The sequence below is a fragment of the Eutrigla gurnardus genome, assembly GCF_963514095.1.
Source record: "Eutrigla gurnardus genome assembly, chromosome: 23".
NCBI classification, from domain to species: domain Eukaryota; kingdom Metazoa; phylum Chordata; class Actinopteri; order Perciformes; family Triglidae; genus Eutrigla; species Eutrigla gurnardus.
Window position 1 is genome coordinate 722,611 of NC_139934.1, and position 26,592 is coordinate 749,202.

Consider the following 26,592-nt stretch of genomic DNA (forward strand, 5'->3'; position numbering starts at 1 on the left):
CGCTTGTTTAAGCAGACTGTAGACCAGTTGTTGCTGCGGGGATTCCTTCATTTGGACGGAAGGTCGAGGGAACGATGGAGAAACAGCAAACCTCACATTATACAGGAGATGTTGTTTCCCTGCTTTATATCCTTATAAACTGAATATCTTTGAGTGTCCACGGTGATTATACTCAGATTATAATGACTACATTGTGAAGGAAATGGTTTCTATATAGTTTAAGTAAGGGTTTAATAAAACATGTTAAAACACTATTTATTTTTGCTTCTTTTATGTAGTATGTAGTAAAGTATGTATTGCTGCTACTGCCACTATGTATGTTGTTTATGTGCAGCTCTACTGGCAAATTTCCTTCAGGACAATAAAGTTCATCTTACTTTTGATCAAGGATTTGCTCCAGTTTTGATTCTCAAGTTTGGAGAAAATCACTGTTTTCTATAAGAATTCAAGGTAACGGAGAGGAAGTGATGCACTTGTGGTCACTTTGTGGGCGGAGTCTAAGTAAACCAGGGATGTGTACACTCTCTCCGAGGGATGAAAACGATGCTTGAAGTGATTCTGGAATTCAACATAAAAAAGGCAACTTTATCCTTGACGGTTAAAAACAGAAACCGTGTATTCCCTCGCAGCGATGCAGCCCTTTGTTGTTGCAATCATCATTATCTTTTGCGGAATCCAAGGACTAAAAGCTCCTTGTTCTCGGCATCAAACCCACGTGACTGAGAAAACCCTGCTGACGGCACAGCGCTGGGCCGAGCTTAACACACCTCGGCCTCAGTGGTTGGATCGATAAGGAACAGTTAGAAGTGGAAGAGAAAGGAAGTCAATGGAACCAGAGGGGATCTGGGATGGGGTCGGAACGAGGAAACTAAAGATGAGTGAAGTGGAGAGAGAAGAGCTGCTAAAGGAGGGAGGGAACATGTATATGGTGGAAGGACAAGAGGGAGGGATGAACCACATGAATGTTAAAGGAAAAGGCGAGGAAGGAGGTGAGATGCATACTGACCTGTGAGAGATCTGGGATGTCACCCTGATCTATTCCAACTTGCTGTCGTCAAAAAACAAACAAAAGCAACAAAATAAAGGAAAAAAAATGGAGATAAAAATAAAAAGAGAAGAGCAGGGGTCCATTTGTATAAAAGAATATCAATAAATAAAAGAAGATGAGAAAAAGAAAAAAACAGGGGGATCATTACTTCATGCAGTGGCAGTGTGTCAACATAAACGACAACAGAAATAAAAACGAGGAAAGGCTTGCTTTCGACATCTGGGATTGGCCGATGAGCCGACCAATCCTGACAGTGAATGACGATGACAGTGATGCATGTGCCTGACCAATGAGGGAGAGCGGTGCATGGGCGAATGGTGACTAAATGACGTGACGACACTGAAAGACATAGAAATACGCAAAAAGATTTCCGTCTACGGAAAAAACAACATAAAGACTCTTCAGGACACAGATGTGGACCATCAGGACCCGGACCCTTCAAACACACACCTTTATCAGCAGATTCATCAGCATATATATATATATACATATACACACATATACATACACATATATAAATATATATATGTGTATGTAAGTGTCGTGGGGCAGCGAGGGTAAGTCACTGTAGCTGCGAGAGCAATGAACTGTGGGAAATAAAGCCGTGCCATGAGGCGTTTGGGACGCGTGATAATTGTGTGTAAATACGAGTGTTTATTGGTGGTCGGAAAAGACAAGAATTAAAAAATCTGATCTTTTGAAAGGTTGTGTGTGTGTGTGTGTGTGTGTGTGTGTGTGTGTGATGTACCTCGGCCACTTTGAGGAATTCCGACAGCTTGGTCATCCTGTAAAGAAATTTCTTGTAGATGTCCAGAGCATCTTTGCACTGGTTCTTCTTCATGTCGAAGTATTTCTCTGGAGGAAGGAGGTGAGGAAGAGGAAGGTTTAACAACAGAGGAAGGATTGATTGGAGACAAACCGGAGCACTTACAGCTGCATGACAGCCAGTCAAACCTACTCTGTTGCTGTGACAACCACACTCTGTTCGCCTGTGTGTGCTGCTGTTTGTGCATCATTGTGTGTACTTGCACACACGGTAACTATACTTACACATAATCATTCCTGACTGAGCTTGAAGGCCATTTATTTATTTAAATGTTCACTTGTGTGCAAGTTATTTCTACTTTTTCCTTTATTGGTGCTTTTTTGTGTTCAGTTCCATTAATTTCTTCTATAAAAATAAGAAAACATTTAATTAAAAAAGCAATTTGTTTTATTGTAGCTGAAAGCAGCAGAAAAGCAGAAGCGAGGACACTTTAATATCTGTTTATTTAGTATTATTATAATAGTAATTTTCCATCACACTGTCACAGATTGTGTGTGTGTGTGTGTGTGTGTGTGTGTGTGTGTGTGTGTGTGTGTGTGTGTGTGTTACCCAGTAGGTTGATGACCCCTTCATTGTAAGCAGCAAACAGCCTGATGGAGTCTTTGAAGAGCAGCATGAAGGCCGAGTTGATGACTCCGTTGGTCAGCTCGTTGGGGTTGGCCTGACGGAGAGAGGAAGGTCAAGTCTCACCTTTACACAGCGTTTCACAGAGCACACACACACACACACACACACACACACACACACACACACACACGTTACCTGGAAGTCCAGCAGAGCGTCCAGCTGGTTCTGAATGATGGGCAGCGTCTTGATCAGCTTCTCTGTGTTCATGGTCCGCATCACACCGTCGATCCTGGCCAAGCAGCACAAACACAATCACTACACGTGCTTCTACTTGAATATATATATATAATTCTATATTAGTGATGCGGCGTCCCTCTCACCCTCTCTTCATCTTGGTGAAGTCCACTGCCACCAGCCTGTAGGACATGGCCTTCTCGTTCAGGTACCGGCTGTATCGTCTGATGAAGGTGGACATGTCGTAACCTGGAGGGAGAACGTAGAGAAGGAATGATTTCCCACCATCACAGAACGTCTGCTTGTGTGTGTGGGTGGAGCCTTCCATCGTTACCTTGCAGGGCTCCTTTATCCAGGAAGTTGTTCAGGTTGAACAGGGTGTTTCTGGAGGCCAGGTACTGGATGAAACGCTGGGACGAGGAAAGAAAGAGAGGAGGTCAAATATCTGCTGTTCCTGCCTGGAAAGTCTATCCATTTATCCGTTTATATAATGGAAATGGTTCACGATTATTGAGACGCCGTCTAAGGTAACGGCTCGTGCTCGTTAGCTGAAGGCTAATAACGCCTCAAACACTTTAAACCACATCCGACGGCTCAGATGGTTAATTCATACATTTCTTCAGAGGTCAGAGGTCGGCGACAGAACAGCAAAGCTCAGGAGCTGCTGGTGTTCCTGTACTTAATACAAAGCAGCGGGGAGGAAGATTTAACCCACGTCTTCATCCCCCCCGCTGCTGCTTTAGATGGTTTAACCTCAGAACTCGGGTTTAAGAAGCAACTCTTCTCCTGCCGTTTCATTTATTAGCCTCCATATGAGCACACAGAAGCAGCGAGGGTCAGAAACAAAACAACAAAACAGAATTAACCTTTTTGGAAGGAAGCAACACAAGATCATTCATTGTTATTTAATAACCCCTTGGAAATGTGAAAAAGGTCAAACTTGTGATGAATGAAGTTGGTCCAGGCTTTAGCGTTTTTGGACACTTCCCTTGGTATTGGAACATTTGCAGGAACTCGACGCCTCCCTAACTTTCTCCTCCAAACTCAACACTGCTTACTTGTTCCCTTTCCACCGTCTGATGTCACCGAGCAGCTGCTGAAGATCCTCACTTCCACATTTTCCAGGGAAGGTTTGCTTTTTCCCCCCAAACACCACCTGGCTTCACATTTACACATTCTCACGCTCAACCTTCCTCGTTTCCAGAGCTTTATATGAGAGATGTCTCCAGGCCCAGATAGATTTTTCTGGGAGTTCAGGACATGGTTCAGACCCGTTTTTAGGCGGACTGCTGCCTCTGAGCAGGTTGCCGGTAGCTCATCTACATTCCTGTTATAAGCTTGAATCAAATGAATTTAAATCGACTACTGGGAGATGAAGAACAGCATCCAACCTGGAAAACTCATCCGTGCAGGTGAGGAGCGGAATGCAGCATATGGTGCAACGTCTCAGACAGATGGCGTTTGCAAAGATATGAGGCGGCTTCGTTTTGTATTACTATTAATATACAGAAGATGCTGAATGGTTTAATACGATTCTTAAGTAAAACCTGATGTTTGTACCCGTTTCATATGATGGAGATGTAAGAAGCTAAGTGCTAACACCAAAGCTAACATGTTTACCCTTTTTGCTGTTAAACTGAACTGAAACTCATTTACTCCACCTCCTTCATGATCTGCAGGGAATGCAACAAAATATATTCTTATTAATGCTCAACAATAACTGACTAGCTATAGGATTTATTCCCACAGGGTTCCTACACCTTACCAAAGTCACATTCAAGCACTTCCAGGTGCATGTCCATGCTTTTCCAGCACCTTCCAGCTGTGGTAAACTCCATCTTTGTATCAATCCAATGGTCAGTATTCAGTCTACTTATTATGTCACTTGTTCATCACATTAAATGAGATGTTATTGTCCTCTAAACAACCAACATGATGTTTGGAGACAGCTTTTTACAGAAGGACCACAAATGAAAGGAAAACTAATTCCACTAACAGATCCACAGAAATATAATCACCAACTATTTTCATCATCTGTTCATCATCAAAAGTCATTTTTCATAAAGAAATGTCAGAAAATGCTGTTTTCAGTCCAGAAAATATGGAGATCTTCTTTTCTCTATTCTATCATAGATGTCATCACATACAACACTAACATTCAAGTGTTTTCCAGGATTTCCAGCACCCCTACGACCCCGTTTCCATTACATGTCCAGAGATCTGGCGGCCAAGTCGAGCCGTTTGGAGACTTGAGACCCGACTTGAACTCTGGACTCTAAACGGGAGATTTAACTCCGACTCGTCTCTTAAGATCTAGACCCGAGCTTGCATGGTGTCCCTCATGTGCAGTGCAGTGGAATCAGTCTTGGCCCCCGGCCACCACTGGGGGCCTCGGGCTTCCCGAAAGCATCTTAACGTTAAGGCCGTCTCTGTCCAACAGACTTAAAATGATCTGAGATTTGCCAGTTTGCCAATTCCCGGATCTGGCAGAGGACCAGCGCTCGCTGGCTGGTTGGAAGCCTCCGAGTGTGTGTGTGTGTGTGTGTGTGTGTGTTTGAGAGAGCACACACACATTTGCTTGCGGGCATGTGTGTGTTGGATTCATGCTGCACTGACACGTCTCCAAGGGGCTCTGGGACTGTTTAAAAAGGCATAAAAGATTTGATTTTTGGTTCTCAGTCCGTACTCTCTCACACGCTGTGGGAAAAAAAAACTTTCATGTCGCCATGCTGGGACTCCACGCCCGATCTGTGGACAGAAATGTAAAGTCCCGAAAAAAATGTGTACAGCTGATTGCACGGTTCTAAGGCTTTAGTCAAAAGTCGAGCTAGAAACGGCATTTTCACAGATGAGGTGAGTAAAAAGGTGCATTTACATGAAATGAGGCATCACGTTGTGTTTTTTCCACCAGTGAGCGGCAGCGAGAGCATCTGCAGGAAATTAAAAGACCCAATCACGATATTTGACAACCTTGTAAGATTTCTCTACGGGCTCCGTAGACGAAAAGCCAGCTCACGTGATTTTGAGAACAGGAGATGAAGGAAAAGGAGGAATTAAAGGAGGGATGTGAACTTATACTTAGTGATGTCACACAAATGGGCCATTTAAGTCACACTTCCAGGCCTGGTTTGAGTCTCTGGAAGTCGATGCCAGCCGGCAACTTTAACTTTGATGATAAGGACGTTTTATCCCTGACAATCCCTGAGGTAGTCCTGGGCTAAAACAAAAACCTGGACCCACATCAGCCCTTCTTGGATGAGACTGGACTCCCCTGATGGAGATGCTGCAATAGCATCAGTTGCAAGGGGAGTGTTTCAGCAGAAACAAAAAATCACGCTGAAGGTTTTCCTCGAAGGAAAATATGTTTTTGCTCGTCTCAGTTTGATTGACAGATGCTTCATCCAAGCGCCTGCCAAGTATTCTCTCCAAAGCCCCTAAAATATCCCAAACCGGAACAAGATTGCATGCCTGATTACTGCAGCTTTGACTGGGAAAAAATCAAGCTTGACGTCGATAAAACAGTCACGAATACAGAAGAGGAAACGATGGAGAGAGATAGCGAGCTGAAAAAGAGCTCATAAAACTTCATAAAGCTCCGGTCTCTCCTTCGGCTTTTTCTTCCTCATCAAAAAAAAAATCTGTCTGCCGGGAGCCGGCTCTTCTCTCCCTCTCAGACTGGAGATACAAAAGAGGCAGAAGCAGAGAAACCATAGCTATAGTATAGTTAAAAAAAACTCAGAGAGACTCAGAAACCTGCTGAGCTCCAGATTATTCAGCGAAGACGATTCCAAGAAAAACACGCCCGTTACCGAGAAGAGAAAAAAAGGTAAAGAATCGGGAGGAGGAGACGGAGAGAACCAGGTCGGCCCCGTCAAATAATTCATGTTAGCATATCGGAGAACAAACCTCGTGTATTATTGATACGTGTAGACGGTGGCGACTCCCTGCCTTCGCTCAAAACCTCAACATACTTCTACGCAGAGCGGCTTCCTCCCTCCCGACTCGTACCCTGCTTTTCTTTCCCCTCCACCTCCTTCCACGTCCTCCTCTCAAAAGTTGGTGGTTTCCCTGGTAACTGAACACCACAGCCTCAGCACTGACCTGAAGTGGTTTTCTCTTCTTTTTGTTGAAGAAGCCACAGGTGGAGCTCGACTGTTGCAGCATTTCCACAACAAATGCAGCTGGATGACGTTACAAAATGTATAAAAATAAAATGAATGTTTAAATCCTGAATTCTCCTCTCTCAGTCACACAAGCTAAACCCGAGTTAAGACAAGATCGCATGTGGTCGTCCTTTTCCACTATACTTTTGGTCAGCAGCTATTTAAAAAAAAAGGCTCAACCTGGCTTTTTCCTGACTCTTCACTAAGTCCGGCCCATCGGTAACAGACCGGCCCATCACAGCTTAGTGTCAGCAAACCTTACTGGATCTGGATCCATCTGGATTCTGGTGTGGAAGCTGCTAAGAAAGTCAGCTTCTTAATTCAAGGTCTACGAGTAAGTCATCTTAGTAGCTAACTAGCATTGGTAGTGACCTGTCAATCAGAAGGTAAGCCCCGCCCCCCAAAGCATCCCCTGTTTCTGGTCTGTTGGACTTTAAATGGACCTGTCAATCAGCAGGTAAGCCCCGCCCCCTAAAGCATCCCGTTTCTGGTCTGGTGGACTCTAAATGGACCTGTCAATCAGCAGGTAAGCCCCGCCCCCTAAAGCATCCCCTGCTTTCTGGTCTGGTGGACTCTAAATGGACCTGTCAATCAGCAGGTAAGCCCCGCCCCCTAAAGCATCCTCTGTCTCTGGTCTGGTGGACTCTAAATGGACCTGTCAATCAGCAGGTAAGCCCCGCCCCCTAAAGCATCCTCTGTCTCTGGTCTGGTGGACTCTAAATGGACCTGTCAATCAGCAGGTAAGCCCCGCCCCCTAAAGCATCCTCTGTCTCTGGTCTGGTGGACTCTAAATGGACCTGTCAATCAGCAGGTAAGCCCCGCCCCCTAAAGCATCCTCTGTCTCTGGTCTGGTGGACTCTAAATGGACCTGTCAATCAGCAGGTAAGCCCCGCCCCCTAAAGCATCCTCTGTCTCTGGTCTGGTGGACTCTAAATGGACCTGTCAATCAGCAGGTAAGCCCCGCCCCCTAAAGCATCCCCTGTCTCTGGTCTGGTGGACTCTAAATGGACCATAATGTACTAAATGAACATCATGCTGGATTGAAGAAGACTTGAAACTAGAGATTGAGACATACAACCATTCACACTCACATTCACACTGATTTAGAGTCATCAATGAACCTATCCCCATCCTGCATGTCTTTGGACTGTGGGAGGAAGCCGGAGAACCCGGAGAGAACCCACGCTCTCTACACAGTAGGAACCCGAGCCCAAACTGTGAATCGAACCCGGGACCCTCTCGCTGTGAGGCGACCCACTACACCACCATGCAGCCCCCCATTAAGGTATCATAATGATACAAATGACAATACGGAGTAGTTTTTTTCTTTAAACACATCGGATGTTGTCTTGATATTTACTTTATATTGTGATGCGACTAGACTGACTTTGGCAGGAAGCTTCACACAGTAATGGAAAACATATGGGATGATTCTGTTTACTCCAGAGCTTCAGGCTGAAAAAGCTCTTTTCCTCCATCTACCCAAAAAGGAAGTAATGAACGGTAGCTCGAGGCTGAAACAGACGTAAATCTGCACGTTTGCTGACTTCAGATCTGTTTAATCCCTCCTCCCCTTTCAGTTAGATTAAAATAATCAGAGGCAGCCTGCTTGGTGAACACGAGTGTGCTGTCATCACATTGCATGATATCTGGGGCGTTGAAACGGTTCCCGCTCTGCCCTCTTTGGCCTTGCAGACGTGGACTCGAAGAGGTCTTCTGGGTAAAAAAGCTTGGACCATAACTACTGTTTACAGGGAATACACGCCGGGTATCTTGAAAAAGTAAAAGAAAAAAAAGGAAGGGGGGGGGGCAGGGAGTCCACATGGGCTCGACTTTGCTTTGCGTCGCACATGTAAAAAAAAAAAAAAAACCAACAGAACTGCAAACCGAGCTCCGCCGAAAAAAGGTGATGACTCACAGGAGAAGAATGAGTCGTGATCGGCTTGTGTTGAATGAAGGCAGCTCTTATGCAAGCGAGCCACACAAGGAAGCACACACACAGATATATACACACACATACACAGATATATACACACACATATACACAAACTGCTTTTACTGCCTGGGATTCTCCCCTTCATCCTCCTCCTCCTACGTAGTAGTTCTCCTCCTCCTCTTATGCAATGTAGCTTCTGAATTAAACTTTGAGTGTGAAAGAGTCATGAGGAGAAGCTGGGACTAAAGTGTGTGTGTGTGTGTGTGTGTGTGTGTGTGTGTGTGTGTGTATGTGCGTGTGCTGCCTACAAGGTGACGAGGCTGATAGTGCGTGGGCTCGTGGGAGAAGTTGTGTCTTCCATCTGGTGGATGAGTGTGAGTCTGTGAGTTCAATGATGCAGCTAAGCGACGTGAGTCACACTAACGCAGGAACAACGACACACAACTCGCACAAAACGGGGTCGTTTAGAGCAGCTGGAGTTCCTGGGAATGGAGGGAATGGAGGAATTGGGTCTGAGTTATTTGAGGTCAGGGTGAAATTAAAATGAATAAACGGATGGGAAGTAAGTTTCTGTTAGTCCGACATGCATCGTTTAGTTTTTTTGCTTCACAACATGTAAATAAATCCAGAGCTTGACAGGTTGATAAGCTATGATTGGATAATCACCATTCTGAAGGGGCAGCAGATACTCCAAAATCAATAACCTCAATCAGTATTGACGACGAAGGAGAAAAAAAGAAAATAGACCAACTGACTTGAAGAATCTCTATTGAGCTAGTTTTATCCTGGCTGGCTGAGTCTGCTGCTGACACACACAGACACACACACTCACTCACTCACTCACACACACACACACACACACACACTCACACACCTATTGATCACACAGATGCAGCCAATTTCCTGGAGTAGGGAAATGTGTTTATCTGCCTTGAAGGAGCCGAGGAGGGAGTATGTGGCGTTGGCTCGTCGTGGGTCACCCTGGAGTTTCTACTTGATTTTAGGACACACACACACACACACACACACACACACACACACACACACACACACACACACACACACACACACACACACACACACACACACACACACACACACACACACACACACACACACACACACACACACTAATCATCTCTGTTCCCCATCCCATCAGCTGATAGGTGTGTGTGTGTGTGTGTGTGTGTGTGTGTGTGTCCAAGCTCGCCACATTATCATAGTGACCCCTATGAGAGTCGGGGTGACCTCTCACAGAACAGAAATAACATCCTCCCAGGTCTTTAGTCAGCACATTTCCACACGTTGTTTTTCTCTTTTTGTCTTTAATTCATCGTTCCTCACGTCTTTGATAATATCTCACACCATCTCTGTCGGCGCTGCGTGTCCTCGAGGGCGAGGCGAGCGCTGACATCACCTGAAAAACACAACTGGGGCCCGGCCGCTATCTGGGACACCTTAGCCTGCCCGCTGTCCGTCCCTCGCCGCCACACACACACACACACACACACACACACACACACACACACACACACACACACACACACACACACACACACACACACACACACACACACACACACACACACACACACACACACACACACACACACACACACACACACACACACAGAGAGAGAAGCCGACATCAGCACTTTCCCCGGCATCCTCGCCCCCCACCCCTCCCCGTGTCCTTAACGACCCCCCCCACCTCCTTTAACCCACTCCATCACACGCCTGTATTCACATTTGACGTACATTCTCCGTCCCGAATCCCGACGCTCTCGGGGTGCAAATCTATCAGACTGTAATTCCCCCCCGATGACACATAAATCCCCCGTCGTGAAGAATAAAAGGGATGATGGGTAGACTTGACGTCCTTGAAAAACAAACTACTGTACACCTCGAGGTCTGGCCAATCTTTGTTCTGAGACATTCCTCCGAAGTCGCCAAAAAAAGGGCTATTCATCACAAAATAAATAACAACGTTGAGGCGTGACGTCTGAGGGTTTGATTTTCTGCTTCGTTTCCATAAGCCCAAAGCATTTCTGTGGAAGTAGTTGTCCTGAACTGGGACGAATGCTTTCACTCTAACGCTGCGCTTCCATTGACCGTCACCATGACGACGGCTGAGCCGACGGCTAGCAGCTAACAGTGCAAACACGCCGTGCGTCGGGACACCGCTACCAGCACGTAACTTTATTTAGAGTTTTTATTCACTGTTATAATAATTTAAAAAGCAAACACAGCTTGTCTACACATTCTTACTTCCTAGCATACAAGTGCTAACATCGGCTAGTGTTAGCTTCGCTCCACGTCTACGAAACCAGCCTGAAATATGAAGAAAATATGAAACTTTGGAGCAGAACTGGTTAGTTGACAGCCGATGCTACGATACGATTGGCCAGTCTGTGTATGAGGGCTGAACTTAGCATGGGGTCACTCATACTGTATGATCATTCAACCCCCCCCCTCCTCCCATTCTCGTAATTCTGCAAACAGATCAACCTTCCCCTGTATTCCACGTTGAATCCATCTTCCTATAACCTCATTCAGGTCTTCCCAGGAGACAGACCCAGGAGCCGGAGCCCTGATGAGGTCCCTGGAGGGGAGGGACGGTAGAGACTGGTGGTGGGGGGTGAGCCGGCTGGAACAACTCTCTCGCAGCCATTGTTGTGGGGTTTCCTGCAGGGCTGTTTTTAGTACATATTGGCCTATCACAGACCGGCTTGACAGCGGAGGCACACGCTGATCCATAACAGTCGAGACAATAGCCAGACAAGGGACCAGGACCAAGCATGTATTATTACTCCACATGACTTAAAACTTGATGTATGGAAGTTTAAACAAACAGTCCACATCCTGCGGTTGCCGTTGTGGCTTTGTGATGGCACGAGAGTGAATCTGATCAAAAGGTATCGACCGACTCCTGTTCATCAGATCCAGAGCGTCACCGGGGAAAACCAGCCGGCTTCTTGGCAGGGGGAGGGGGAAAAAACATGGAGGTGAGGAAATTAAGCCAACTATTCCTCCACACTAATCACCATCACAGAGATATTAAAACTTAATTCACCTCCTGGTTGCTCTGAATGGGAAATTCCCACAAATTAATATATTATCGTGGCAACGGCACAATAAAACAGGCTGCATTTTAAAATGTGCCGACATCCAGAGCAGAGTGGATTTAAATATGATCAAACATTACAATCTGATGATTCACATTCACAGCTTATGATAGCAAAGAATGGTACCTTTATTTTCTTATTCCTTCTTTCCTTCCCTAGCACCTCTTCTGTACTTCCTCCATTCCTTCCCTTCTTATTTCTTCCTGTAAGTCCTCCTACAAGAAACCAGCCCTGACCAAAGTACTTAGCGTGACTCATGATCAGAAAGCAGACGGCCCTGGAGACTGAAAAGACGTACTCAGACAAATGAAATGACTTCTGGCTTATCGACTCTTTAAAGGCAGGGTGACCTCGGATAAATAACGTTTCAGGGTGAGAGCGCTCGTCGTATCACACAATGCACAACTCGACTGCGACTGCTTCCATCCATCCATGACATGATCAACCTCTTCAACATGGAGTCACGTGACAAACGCTGATTCCATTCAGCGTAGCGTTCTACTGCAGCGTTCCCGTTGATCTGAAAGGGGAACCAGTAGAAAGCATGTTGACCCCAATTCTGCGGGTCTGTGGTTTCTAATTTTACCATGAGTTCGCCGGCGCAGACTATAACGGATGGGGCGACCATGAGGGAGCAGGAGCACCTGGCCACCGAGCCTCCGTCAGCACCGCCATGACAGGCTGATGGATGCACAACCCTGCTCCGCTCTACAACAACGAGGCTTTTAAATGACTGTACGTTCCTTTAGTGGAGTCCACTGAAGAGAACAGGTGCTTGAATAATGAGTAATGCTTTATTATATCCTGCATTCATGTTTCCACTTATTTACTCGCTACGGGACACAAACAGGTATTAATATGATGTTTATTACTTTAATACCACTTCATAATGTGCTGGAAACAATAAAACGATGGAAAGAAAATAATATAAAAGCTTAATTTATATTTAAAGAACACTCATGCCTTTTAATAATCATAAATAATGATCTAAAATAATTGCAGTGCACGATATTGTCCCGATAATCATAAGAAACGGCACTAAAATCACCGTTTTCCTTACATTCTGTTCAGAAACTAATATTTCTATCGCCTCAGAGTTAGCAACTGCATCATTTTAAATAATCAGGAATCTGCAAAAATGAACATTACATAATCATTTTTAAGTGCAACATGTAACGCTTTTATTTTTTATAAAATGCAGGAAGTCTCCTGTAATCTTCACTTCTTCTATAGTCAGGATGAAGAACATTCACCATGATGAATCTTATTTGGTTCATTATTCCGGTGACTGTTGACCAGAAGTTGAACTTCACTTTCACACAACAGAAGTAGTTTCATCACGGCGATTACAAACCCTGCGTATGCTCTGCAGACTTCAGGGAGGGACGACATGAAAACATGGTTTCAGTGTCAAAGTGACACCTCGGAGATGAATCCCAGCTCAGGGATCCCTCTGCACCTCCTTCCACTGCTTCACACTGACCTACTTATGATTTGAGTTCATCAAAAGAAGAAATTTCCCCATGTTTTGGCCGCGGAGTCATCTGGTCCCTCTGGACCTCGCACCAGCTCCAGAGAGACCAGACCAGGCAGCTCAATGCTCCCACAGCGGGTGTTCCTCTTTTCAGAGGAAGTTTAGATTAATGGAATGAAATGAGGAACCGCCAAAGGGAAGCGTTGCGTAACAGCGACGCCATCGAAAACGAGGAAGCAGCGCTTGGCTGAAGGAATGTGGCGCAGGGTGTGGTGGCTTCAGATCGCTGGAGGTACAGCGGACTGGCCTTTGCATTGAAGATGTGCATTAAATATGCATGACGTGCACGTGATAATAATTAACCACCTTATGGCTAGAGAGGCTACAGAAGCTCATTTGCTTTTTTAACTATTCAAATATCTATTTTTCCTCATGAGAAACCTGCGTTGTCGGGCAGAACTGTCGGTTTCTGTTCATCGGTTTCACTCACTTTGAAAGCTTCGAATGAGTAACGGATGACAATGATTCTGAAATGAGAAGTTATTGATACAGAACTTCCTCATTTTACCAGTAAAAACCTAAATAAAGAAGGCAGCTGGCTCGAGGGAAATCGCCTTAAAGTTTCAGACTGGAGTTGGCTGCGTTGTATTGTCATTTCAAACAAATATCCTCATATAAACATGGGATTTCTTTGTTTCAAATAGCACAAATAACAATGCAATGTCTCAAATATTAATTGCATTATTCTAATATGTCTATACGGTTAATATGAAGCTACAACTGGTAGCCAGTTAGCTTAGCATAGAGCAAATACAGGAGCCTGACACAAAAAAAAGGTAAAAACACACCTGCCCACACTGCTAAAGCTAATAATCCTGTTTGATACTAAACAGCAGCTTCATGCTAAGCTAGCTGGAGCTAGCTGGAGCTAGCTGGCAGTAGCTTACCGACACAAAGGGTGGTGTCTTTAATTTAAGTTACTAGAACTTTTATAACTCGCTGTACAAAAAGTATTATGCAAATTGCAGTTGAGAAGAGCAGGTATTCTGCATATTACACGGAAATACTGCAAAGAGTCTGGGGATCGTGCATTTATGTTGTGATCAAAGAAAATATGGGCACAACAAAGATAACACACTGTGCTGCCTTGGACTGCTGTTTTCATAAAATATACATTTATACATATATATATATATATATAAATACATTTACACACACACACACAGACCAGTACAGCAAAGCTCCAAAGGGGCAGCAGTCCATCTGAATATCAAAGTGTGTATTGTGAATTATTAACAGTCTGCACATGAGAGGATTAATGTAAATGCTGCGATCGATGAATTAAAGAACAAAACACTCGGTTTTCTATCCCGTAAAAGGAAAACGAATAAAACTACAACTGTGGCTCTGCATTAATCCTTCTTCTCCCTTTCAAAAGGCAGCACTGCTGCATATAAATTAAGACATTTTGATCAGACCTCTTCATGCAAAAACACGACAACGTCTGGTCCAAAACAATTCATAAAATCTAAAAGTTCTCCCGAAACATTCACACTTTTAATCCCCCAGTTATTGTTTGAAAAGTCTGCAGACCCACAGAGGGACGGCGTTATTCTTCCTGCTTTCGACCATGCTTTTTCATTAAGTTCATTCATTTTGCTTTTATCCGTGTCCCCCATCTCGCTTCCAGCTCACACTGAGCTAATTAATTTCTCTCCGCACTACAAAGCTATTTCTATTATTCGCTCCATGTGTGCGACGTGTGTGGCGTGAGCGAACATGTGCATGTATCTGTGACTGTGCGGCGGCGATGGCGTTGCCTGGAAGGCGTCCTACCTCGTTGCCGTACATCATGAGGTGGTGGGTGGTGATGAGGGCTTTGAAGACCACCACCCAGCTGGAGTTGGCCGTGCGTTCGAACAGCGTGTCGGCCAGCTGGGGGATGCTCACGTTCATCTCATTGGTGCAGTGGATCAGATCTGGAAACACAAAGGACATGAAGGTTGCTACCTGAACTTCATCCACCGTCTTCCTCTTCTGTTTGAGCAGAGCTGTGACAGCTGAAGTTCTGGGTGGGAAATTTTACTTTTGGGGTTGAGAATGTGAAGTTACACGACTAAGAGTCCTCCCTTGGAGACGAGGAGGACTCACCAAGACAGATAATGCAAGATTCAGATCATAGTGTGGACTCATCTGCAACAATATTCATTCATAATCATAAAAAAGCACATTTTCCACAACAAAAAAAGGGTTAAAAATGCAAGGATCCTAGTGTCTGATATGTGAATATTTTCTGGTTTTCTTTGTCCATTGTCATAGTAATGTGGGAAAATAGAGATTTAAATATAAAACTATTTAATAAAATGTGTTCATCATGTATTTGTGTAGAAAGACCTTATAACTAATTTACAAGACCTTTAATATTTTATTTTCACTCAAAAGGATGAAAATGCCAATTATCTCAATAATTGGTATAATAATAATAATTATTATTATCCATTGTTAAGAATTTTATTGCAAGGCAGTCGAGTGAAAAACAAATCAATGATCTTAAATCATAAAAGTTTCCCTGCAGAAATAAAGGATAAATAAAACATTTGACATGCATTTTTGTATGACTCTGGGTAATTTGCTGCCGTGTTATGCATCATGTGATTAAATCAAGAAAATAACAGCTGGATTAATCAATAATTATAATAATGTTAAGGTGATTATATTCCCACGCCTGTATGTTTCTGCACATTGCTGAGAAGCAAACCCGATCATATTTTAGGATTTATAAGTATTGAGTACATATTTGATAATAGATATAATTAGGTTTCATGCAGCGAGCGTCTTCACATTTGAATCCCCGGTACTTGGCAGGTGCCTGATGGGGATCTGATGGGGATCTGATGGGGATCAGATCGGATCCCGGCAGCTCGGCACTACTTCACTTTAAAAGATTTGTGTCTTCGCTGGCACCAGGTGACGCGCTCGGCGAGCCTCTCCAGCGCCAAACATCGCCGCGGACTCACGCGGCGGCCAAATTGATCGTTCACACCAGATATGTTTGCCTTTACATCCCACCCGTCTCTCCCTCTCTACCCATCCTTTGTTCCTCACCACGGGACGCTAGGAGCTGCTGGCTCTCACACCTGGTAACTACGGAAACGGCTTCTCATTAAGACCACTGAGGGAGTCCCGTCGGGAGACTTCATCATCACAATCGTGTTGAAACACACTCATACACTCTTTCCTGCACACCCGTAATGCATCACCTCCCTCCAGCACTCAGCCACACATACAGTAGCAACAGTCGATTTAGCTGCGTTTACGGGCATGAACAGACTGAGGAGAGCCTTCGCCTGGACGGATTCATGGGAAACGCCCCAGCTCAGTGAATGCATCAGCATGCTGAATCAGTCCTAGTTATTCCTAAATCATCTTCTTTTCCTCCCCGATCCCCGCTCCAATCTATGATCTGATTAGTAAAGAGTCATTAAAAGCTTGTTTTAGGAAGTTAGAGGTCACAACTCCCTAACGAGCGCCCCTGCCGCTGATTTCTAAATGCAGATTTATTGTTATTAACAATGTTGCGTTATTAGGGAACCAATAAGATGCACAGGAGTGATAATTCACATGTTGCTTTACTGAATGGGTAGGAAGCACGGATCTGGGATTTCAAGCTGTATCTGAATCGTTCCTAATCTTCGTCTCGGCCTCGTCTCCCCCGATTGGACTATTCACCTCTCTGAACTGGAAACAACCCGTCCGCCGCTCCACTCTATTATTTTATTCCTGCCGCTACCTTTTTCCCATTTCCCCCCCGTCTGTCCATCCCCTTTCTTATTTGAAAACAGAGCTCATGTTTTTTCATTAGGTCTGGAAGTGGTGTAGGAGAGAGAACTAAGAGAAGAACTGATTAGGTCTGTGGGGACACAGTGCACGAGTGTGTGTGTGCACGAGTGATAATGTAAAGAGGGTACATGTGCTGACTTAATCAGGCAGAGTGGAAAGCATTAGATGCCACTGATCCCAGACCAGGGGGAGGGAAAGGGAAGGCGAGGCGTTTGAGGGTAACATGGCACATGGGGAAAAAGAAGACGGGGAAAGGGGTAAAGAGACAAAACCACGAGACGAGTGAGAGAGAACAAAAGGCAAAAGAGATAAAAATATAAGAGATTCACAAGCTCAACCAGCCTCCTTCCTAACGTGGGACGCAGCAGGAACAGGTCTGAGGATGCCCCCCCACAGCCCAAAGCAAACACTCAGCAGTTACTCTGGAAACACAAGATCTCAGGCCGAGATGATCCTCGACGTGTAAAGACCGTGAGGAAGCCGGGTCAAAGGGTGGGGAACACGGGATGAATATCATTACTCTATAAAAAGATCAAACCACAACTATATGACGAATAATCTCTTAAGGATGCTTATGATGAATTTCACAGGAAGACAGCGTAAGGATCGGATGCTTTTCTTTGTCATATTTGAGGGTAAATTGAACAAAAACGGATAAAACAAGCAACTTGAGTCATTTTTAAAGACAAAATTATTCACCGATTAATCAGGAAAATATGAACCCCCAGACCGAAGTCTTGAAGTTTTAACATGCCACCTGGTTTTTAACTATGCGTTGATTTATTATAGGATTTAGATATTATTCATTTAATTTTTTAGCTATGACATGTTATTTATCCTGTTCGATGCTGGGTTTTGAATTTCATTGCCTCATGTCTAACATGTTTTGAATGACAAAGTGTCTCAGTTTCTAATCTCTTCCTTTCTTCTGTACATCGTTGTCCTTTTTTGCATTTTGCTGGATTTCACCGCCTCGTACGAGGAATCAGCATCGTGACAACGCGAACACGTGGGACGGACGGTCGCCGAGGAAGTGTGATCTCATCCCCAACAGCGAGCTGCTCTGTGCCTCTCTGATCTGAGGTCCATTGTTATCGGTCATCCGCTAACCTCTGTGGGCTTTTTGATAGAACCACAATGGACCCAGAGACTTCCTGGTAGCGAGGGGGGAGCTCGGGATCTGGATCCGATGAGGAAGTACAGAAATCTATACCTATGTCATTACTTTGTGCCAGTAAGCATCGGATGTGGAGAAGAAGGGATGAAGCCGAGGAAGAGGAGCAGGAGGTGGAGATGCTGATCACATCTGGGCCAGCTGGCTGCCTCCTATATGTGCTCTTCCTCTCGCCTCTTCATCCACCTATTAAATCCCCACACATCCACCCGCAACAAGAACTTTCATCTCCTCCGTCAGCACTTCTGTCTCCCGACTCTCGTTCCATTTCCTTCTCTGTCTGGTGCATCTAGCAGCAAGAAGATATAACTAATTAACTAAATCAGACTTTCCTGTTTTTATCCAGTTTATGTGCTGCCAATGTGGGTTTCCTGCACAAGGGATCCACTGCCATGATATGAAGGCAACATAAAAAAGTTGGCTTAGGATTCCCACTGAATCCAATGAACAACGTAGCGTGGCATATTTAAAAAAGAATGTGAGTATCGATAGGGGACCGCTCCTCAGTCCAAAGCTCAAGTCATTGATGCCGTAAATGAGCAATATCAGTCTTTGCATATATTATTATGCAGCCAATCTATGTTAATCTACAGTAGGATTAGCAGGATTGGGCTGATAATGAATAACTAACCGCAGTAAACAGTTTGACTTCATCAGGAATGTCCTGTAGGTTTTGTGCAAAAGTTGTGCTACGCTTGATTCCCCCGAAATACATTTTTTTAATTCTATTGCATAACGACACAAGGAGCAGAAACAGTCTGGTTTATCAGCTTCAGGGAGCAGAAAAAAAATACTACAAAAGACGAATTTATATAATGAAAAAATATATGGATAAACATGAAAAATAATCTGTTGTGTAAATATGTTTTCATTGATAAAAGAACAAATTGGATTATATTTTAAAGAGCTAGTTCATTTTTTTCATCAACATGACTCACAACAAAGAGATGAAAAAGGTTACAATTTAAATAACTTCTGGAAATTGTCTGAATAATTTGAAGAAATCTGCTCCAGGCGTAGATATCACAAGAACCTAAGCCCGTTCATCATCTCCTCCAGGAAGGCGAGTTATCACATCACGAGACCGGAGAAGACATACAACCCATAATGCCTCCTGCCATATCGGTCGCCGGCGTGTTTAAATACCCTTTAAAGCTGGTATTGGTTGGAATGGACTGTTACTATCAGTAGACTCCACATCCGGTCTCCAAGATTTGGAAAGTGGGGACCTCGATAACTCGACAAGCCTCCTGGTGGGATAAAGTCTGAGTTGGATTAACCACAGTCAGCTTTTCTATCCTATATTGGCATCTTATGAAAACCTTTAGGCCGGTCACGGCGTGGACACCGGGGCTTTGCTTTGTGTGCTTGACACAGTTCCTTGAGAGACCACCGAGGGAAGGTCGGGCTTGCATAGCTGGAATTCCTGAAAGGATAGCTCTGAACTAGAGAACCGAACTTCAACAGAGATTCTTACGAAGGGAAGCGGTATGTTGACACAGTTCTGTCAAAATACTCTGAAGGCATCCTGCCAATATAATCACTTAACTTGTGATCTTCCTGTAAAAGAAAAAATAACTGCTGTCCTGGCAGTTTTTGATAGAGATGTCCGTTATTTTCTTCTTTTTTTGTCTCTCACATTTCTCAACCGCATTGCCCAACATTTGTGATTTCACCACTCTCAGCAGTGCAGCAATGAATCTCAGACATACACACTTTGAGCTGCACAATATGCTCTTTCAGCATCGCCATTGCAATATCAGTAGTAGTAGTAGTAGCACTTCTCAACAAGTGGGATCTGCATCCACCCGGGTGCTGGCTTGCCCCCTTGCAGGGTGCATTTCCTCCATGTTTTCCAATATCGAATGGGGTTGGGAAGGTCCTGAGGGATGAGGTGGATCTAGCACGTGACCTCTACAGGACCCCTCATCCAGATTTCGGTGCTTCCCGTGGCTGAGGGGAGTGAGGGACTGAGGGACTCAGTGCATCAGGGGTCTGCGTTGATGCCCAACCTATCTTTTGGCCAATTACTTAAACTTTCCCAGAGCTGGAAAACACCCGATACTGATGTTGCAGGCTTCCTGCACTTAAATAGCAATGCTGGAAACTAATGCTGATTTCACGGGGGAATTGTCTCTATGTGGTTTTTGTCTCTCCCGGGAGGTCAGAGGTCAACTGCATGACAAAACAACATCTCTGTTGCTCGTAGGGATTCGATGTCTTACTCAAGGACACCTCTGCTGGTTGAAAACACAAAGGATGATGTTTCTAACTGCTCGACCACCCTGCGGCTTCCAATCACTTGTGGGGGGAATCAAGATTATCACGGTTTAGCAAAAGGGCTAACGGAGACTAAAACCTGTACCGAGTTAACAGGAGGACGTAGACACCAACAGACACCACTCGGGTGAAAAAGCCAGACACTGGAGTGCAGCCCCAATCTGTTAAAGATTAACACTCGGCAGTATCAGCACCTTGTCTGGCGTGTTGGAGTAATCTCCTGCCTCTCCTCTTGTCTGAACTGTGTTAGACACTGCAGACAGGGTTTGCCTCAAAAGAGGATTCCCCATCCACCCCACCCCTCCTCCTTTTATTCAACTCTCTCAAATCCTTCTGATGGGAGGTGGAGAGCATTGAAGAATTGTAAGAGAACCGTAAGCCTGCGAAATTTGAAGGAGAAAAAAAAAGCATCTTCTTTCAGGCTAAACCCTTTTTGTAAATACTCATAAAACCGAGTCAATGAATATAAAAACCTAGGGGAAGACTAAGAGGTAACAGTCACATCCAATGCTTTCTGCGATCATCACTCACCTCGCCGCCAATACAATAAAAAACACCAGATGCTTTACCATTAATCTGTATTCATGTTTGTGTTCTCAGACGACAAAACGATGATTCCACTGACTCCGGAGCAGCACACGCTGACAGGTAGCATTTTACGAGGTGGAAGTCAATGTTGCATGCAATTTGTATTCATGTTCATCCACCTTAGTGTTGACAACCCGAGGTAGTGGAAAAGTGGAAATGGACACTATGAAACTGATTGAATTTCTGGGTCATATCCGACAAATCTTTCATATTCTTTGAATATCTTTTAAGTCACGGCATGATAACAACGCTACCTAGGAGTCAATACAAGTAAGAACAGAATACAAGTAACTACCCTGATAGTTGATGCATTTTCCTTTTCCAGCTTCACAGGTGCTTATTTGTCTATTGTTGTCATAAACTGAACAACTTTGGATTTGGAACTAAAACATTGTTATGACATGATGAAACGGCGATGGCCATTTTCAGCCCAAACAAACAATACAATAACGATTGATAGCATCTTTAAAATAGAGTGATGGTGTGGTTGCGACCTCAGGTTACTTTATACTTAGAATAAAGAATGATCCAAGCAGTAAGGAAGCTAGATTACAAATTGAGGACTGCTATCGGACTCGTGTTCCATATCTGGGGTCAGTCTATTATTCCTAAACCCTAAAATAGTCCTATAATATCCCATTCGAACTAAAGCCCATTTGTCCAACAGCCTGTTATGCTTAAAACAAATGCCTATTGTGCCGAAAATAATAAAGTGATCGGACCTTCCGGATTGGTTTTCTTACTATGGCAAAGGTACTACTCTACCTCTAGTTGGCCAGTACGACTGCCTTTGTTGGTTGGGTTAATTAGCTTTAGGAATGGTTCGGGTTAGGGCAAGCCAATCAGAGGTGATGTAGGGCAGATCATGCCTTCATTACCAGAATGATCCAATGATGTATTTCTACACAGTGTGTGTGAATTTTGGCGCATTGGGCATCTGGGTTTTTGGAAATAACAGTTCTTAAGAACAATGGTAGGGAACCAGATGCCAAACACATAAGGAGTTAATAGATACAAAGTGAGCGCAATGCAAAAGTGAGGGAACGCAGCGAGAGGAGGGTGGAAAGATGATGGATGAAGCTTTGAAGGGACAGAGCTAAGACAAAATGTCACCAGAAGTCAGACTACTAATATGCTGCTTTAATTCTCCCCTTGAGATCTTAAATAAATAGTAGAAAAAGCGTGGGTTTCTCCTCCGTCTCTCTTAGTCACACACAGAAATATAGAGACTAGATTTAGGGACAGAGGAACTCTCTCATCTCCAGCTGCCAAGTTTTCATGGGGGATTCAGGAAATCTTGTCAAACGAATACAAGTCTCTAGGGTGTATGTCTGTGCATAAATGTCTCGGGGGAATGTCTACCAGCTTCTGTCAGGTAAAAAAAAGAGAGAGTGACGCCAACAGAGACAGGCAGACAGACGTACATGCACACAGGTAGACTATGGGAATAAAAACAAGCAGTTGAACCGAGCCAAAGGCTCCTGAGAACACGGCTAAAAATAACCCGACATCAGAACGGAAACAGAAGTACTGAATGTTCCCAAGCACACTCACACAGACGAACCTATTTAAAACCCTAAGTACACTCATTACTCCATACTCTAAACGTGTAAAATTAGTATATTGTGTTCCCTCTGTGTCGAAGATTACATTGTATTCGTACAGCGAGGGTTCCCTTGAAAAAGATACTTAACTCCAATTCACTTCTTCTGCACTTTGAGATCTGTGAAAGCTACCTCTGTAGAGTGCATAACTGTGTGTCTGCAACTACAATCCCACAACTGCTGTAATGTGTGATTGAACTAATACAACCCACAATTTGCTAACTCCCCCGTCTAGACACTAATGGTCAGGCTGTTTGCAGAGTGGCTAGCTTATTGCTAGCGGGTGAGTGAAGAGTCAGCGGGAAGGCGATGGCGACTACGAGGTCCTTGAGCCGTAAACATACGATGCAGTTTGCTGCAGCAGCATGCGGGGTTAGGCACGGACAGATACGGAGATGCACACTCACGGACGCACAAACACCCGCAACCAATTGCATGATCCTCTTGATGGAGATAATGAACAGTCCAACATATACACTAGCTTGTACCTCTCTTCCTCCAATAAATTAGTGAAGAGCTAGCCTGATTGGTTCTCTTTGTTGCTGTATGGTTAACGTTTTATCTATCTACCTTAAAAAAATGCATCTAATTAATGATTTTTGTTGTGAGACAAAGATGAGGAAGTTATCTGATAACATGTTTGTTTGAAAGCAATATTCTTTTTAGCCACTAGGGGGCCACAGAACAAATTGAATTCAAAATGTTTTATATTATTAGCTTTTAAAGACTTTTAACCCAAATTGCGATGCAATATCAAATAATTAGAGCCGACACAGCAACCGCTGCAGTGAACGGAACCAGAGGAGTTCAGTAACGGAACAGTAAAGTTACCACTTGCTCATCAGTATTGACTAAAAAACACTCATAATTCCGGAGGGAGTAGATTTGGGGATGTGCTTATTGATGTTGTTTGGATGTTTTCTTAATATTAAATAAGTACACGAGGGGAAAATGTTAATTACATCGGGACGTGGTCTAATTAAATGTAGCCAGACAAATTAAAAGCTCAGCACACACAGACTTAAAGAGCGACGCCACAGACATAGAAGAAAAAAAAGGGGGGCTATCATTGCTTCTCGTTGTGTTCTTTAATAGTGTGAGCAGGTTCGCGTTTAATGTGCGGTATTTGTTCACTCAATCACAACTCGGGCGGGGGCTAAGTATTGCATATTCATGGAATGTGTAGCTTGTTTGCCATTGATCTTACACACTGCAATTCATCCGTCTACCCACACAGAAACACACACAGAAACACACAATCAACACTTCAAGGGCAATCCCTCGGGCTTCACTTGAAACAGACGTATCCAGACAGTCAGCAGCCTGGTAGCCTGAACTGGGCCTATCTGGGCTCTGCAGCCAGGGAGGGGCAGTCCTACCCTGTTTAGATAGCACGAGACCCCCCACCCCCCACCACAATCACTCAAGACAGGCATTACTAAGGCAGCTACACACTGCAGCGGATCCATCAGGGCTGGAATCAATGCCACACATAGCAGGGTTAATAAGCAGGACGATTTGTATTCTTAAATGTCCTTAAATCACATCCAAACCTTCTCAATCCCCTGAATACTTCTTTAGTGTTATTCAGTGGGTGGGAATAAATCACTACCAGCATGTGCACTGTGCAATGAGACTGCTGAAAACGCTGAATATGGGGAGCATGTTTCAACAGCATATATATATATATATATATCCAAATATAAAAAGCAGTCACATTTCCTCTCGGATAATGTCATGATTATTCAAAATAATCACCCCGATAATAATCAAGATATAATTAAAACTCTTAAAAACAGAGGGGATACCCGTTAACACAAATACAAAATAATGGATCAATACAATATTAAAACATTTGCAAGTCAGTTCTTTCTGATGATTCCTGGAGTCGTTTGATCTTTTACCCTTTTTTTTTTTTTATCATCAGACTTTACTTTTCAACCACGATAGCGAGCTAGACAGCGTTTTCAATTCACTTGTAACAATATTCACGATTATCGTGATAATGGAAATTAATCCACAATAAAACCCTATATCGTCACATTCCTAGCCTCGGGTAATTTTATAAACATGTGATATGTCGACGAAAAAAAAAGACTTCTTATTCATTTTTGGGGACACTTTGAAATATTCCCACACATTTAACACAGCCATGCAGTTTCACAGTGAACAGATCGGCCAAGGTGACCCACGAGCTCCTGAAAACAGCTGTACAGTTTGAATGGGCACTAACCTGAGGTCTATAACCTCCTCATAAACAGGGTCCGTCTCCTAAACCAACCCGGAGATGCAGCCGACAGCGTTGGACGACTAGCACCGCATCAATTTGTCATGCAAAGTGTAACCTAGTTTCAAAAGTGGCCCGACATGCTGTCAAAGGAGCTGTGGCACCGCGGCGCAGCCGGCCCGGTAAAACGATGTGGCGTTCTGTTTTAAGCTTCCATAACCGAGAAGAAAGGCCTGAGAAAGTCTGCTTTCACACCTGTAGGTAAATCTATCTATTTAGTTGGAAAGAGTTGGCCAGGCAGGAAGATTTTGCAGACTCTAAGACAAATTTGATGGTGTAATTTATCTCATCTCATCGTCTACAGCTTATCCGGTGTCGGGTCACGGGGTGTAATTTATGTTTAGTATTTATTAGGGTATATTATTTTTTATAGCATTGAAGTAAATGTCGGTAGATTTATCGGAAAAGGCCACAGGTTTTTTTCTTACAGTACAGACTGGCGGTTACGGCGTTATCGTGCATCATCAGGTACCTCGTGGGGAAATCAAACAGACGTTTATGAAGCACTTTATTGCTTCTTATGTATATATTTAGGTTATTTCATATTGCAAAGAGCTCACGAAGAAATAACAGATTTTAAGTATTATAAGACTGCAAATTGACATGTGATGAAAAAGGACCAACAAGTCTGGACAAAAAGCCCCTTTGGGTGCTCCCAGATGACTGGTGTTGACGTGGGGAGGCACAATAATGATTCGGGATTATAACTGTGGAACAGCTGACTCACTTAAGTGCTCAAAGTCAGATACAAACCACATTAGTTTTACCAGCTTTTGAATTCAGGGGAAATACCCGCTCTGATTTGCATGAAATATTTACAGATTGCACAATCAGCAGACGGATTACATAGTAGTTTAGCGTTTTGAAATCACGCTAAAAAGAAACATTTAAAAAAAACACATATCGGCAATCACATAATCCCAGGGGTTTGCTTTCATGCCACAAATGAGCCTCAAATCTGCCTGGAAGCGTGTGAAAGCTAAGCTGCTGAGTCGCAAAAAATGTGGTTGAAATTTCTGGTAAGAATAGCATGTTGGCTGGTATTAAAGTGAAAACTGCCAGTCTACCAGACAAAAAGTAATTTGGACTTTTGGAAGTCCTGTTTTAGTGTGAAAAACAAAAATCTACCAGTAAGTGGTTGGGATGACAGGGATTCTAAACACGTTACTTTACTGGGGTTGATTGTGAAACTATAGTTTGTGTATTGACATCTACATATGGTGAATATTGGCTCAACCATGCATGCAGACAACTAAAGGTTAATAAACATGTCAAATGTTTCCTGGCAAAACAAAAACGTTTTCGCAGTAAAACAGGAAAAACTCGCTGTCCATGAGTGACACCATAAACCAGATTCTTTGGCTGTTCTCTACAGGGAAAGATTCTCTTCAACTGTTCTGGCCCTATGAGAGGTCAAAAGGTCAGGACCAGCTGGAGAAAATGTTA

The 26,592-nt window shown here is 43.8% G+C and overlaps 1 protein-coding gene across 1 annotated transcript in view; it reads right to left on the minus strand.

Annotated features, from left to right (window-relative positions):
* The window catches only part of LOC311009402 (phosphatidylinositol-binding clathrin assembly protein), a 55,213-nt gene that overhangs the window by 23,151 nt on the left and 5,470 nt on the right, over positions 1 to 26,592 (minus strand). The window contains exons 2-8 of the mRNA XM_084003546.1: positions 15,210 to 15,352; positions 3,010 to 3,085; positions 2,822 to 2,924; positions 2,637 to 2,730; positions 2,424 to 2,535; positions 1,797 to 1,903; positions 1,007 to 1,048 (exon numbers count right to left, since the gene is read on the minus strand). Of these exons, the coding sequence (XP_083859672.1) occupies positions 1,007 to 1,048; positions 1,797 to 1,903; positions 2,424 to 2,535; positions 2,637 to 2,730; positions 2,822 to 2,924; positions 3,010 to 3,085; positions 15,210 to 15,352 (677 nt within the window). The remainder of the gene's footprint in view (positions 1 to 1,006; positions 1,049 to 1,796; positions 1,904 to 2,423; positions 2,536 to 2,636; positions 2,731 to 2,821; positions 2,925 to 3,009; positions 3,086 to 15,209; positions 15,353 to 26,592) is intronic.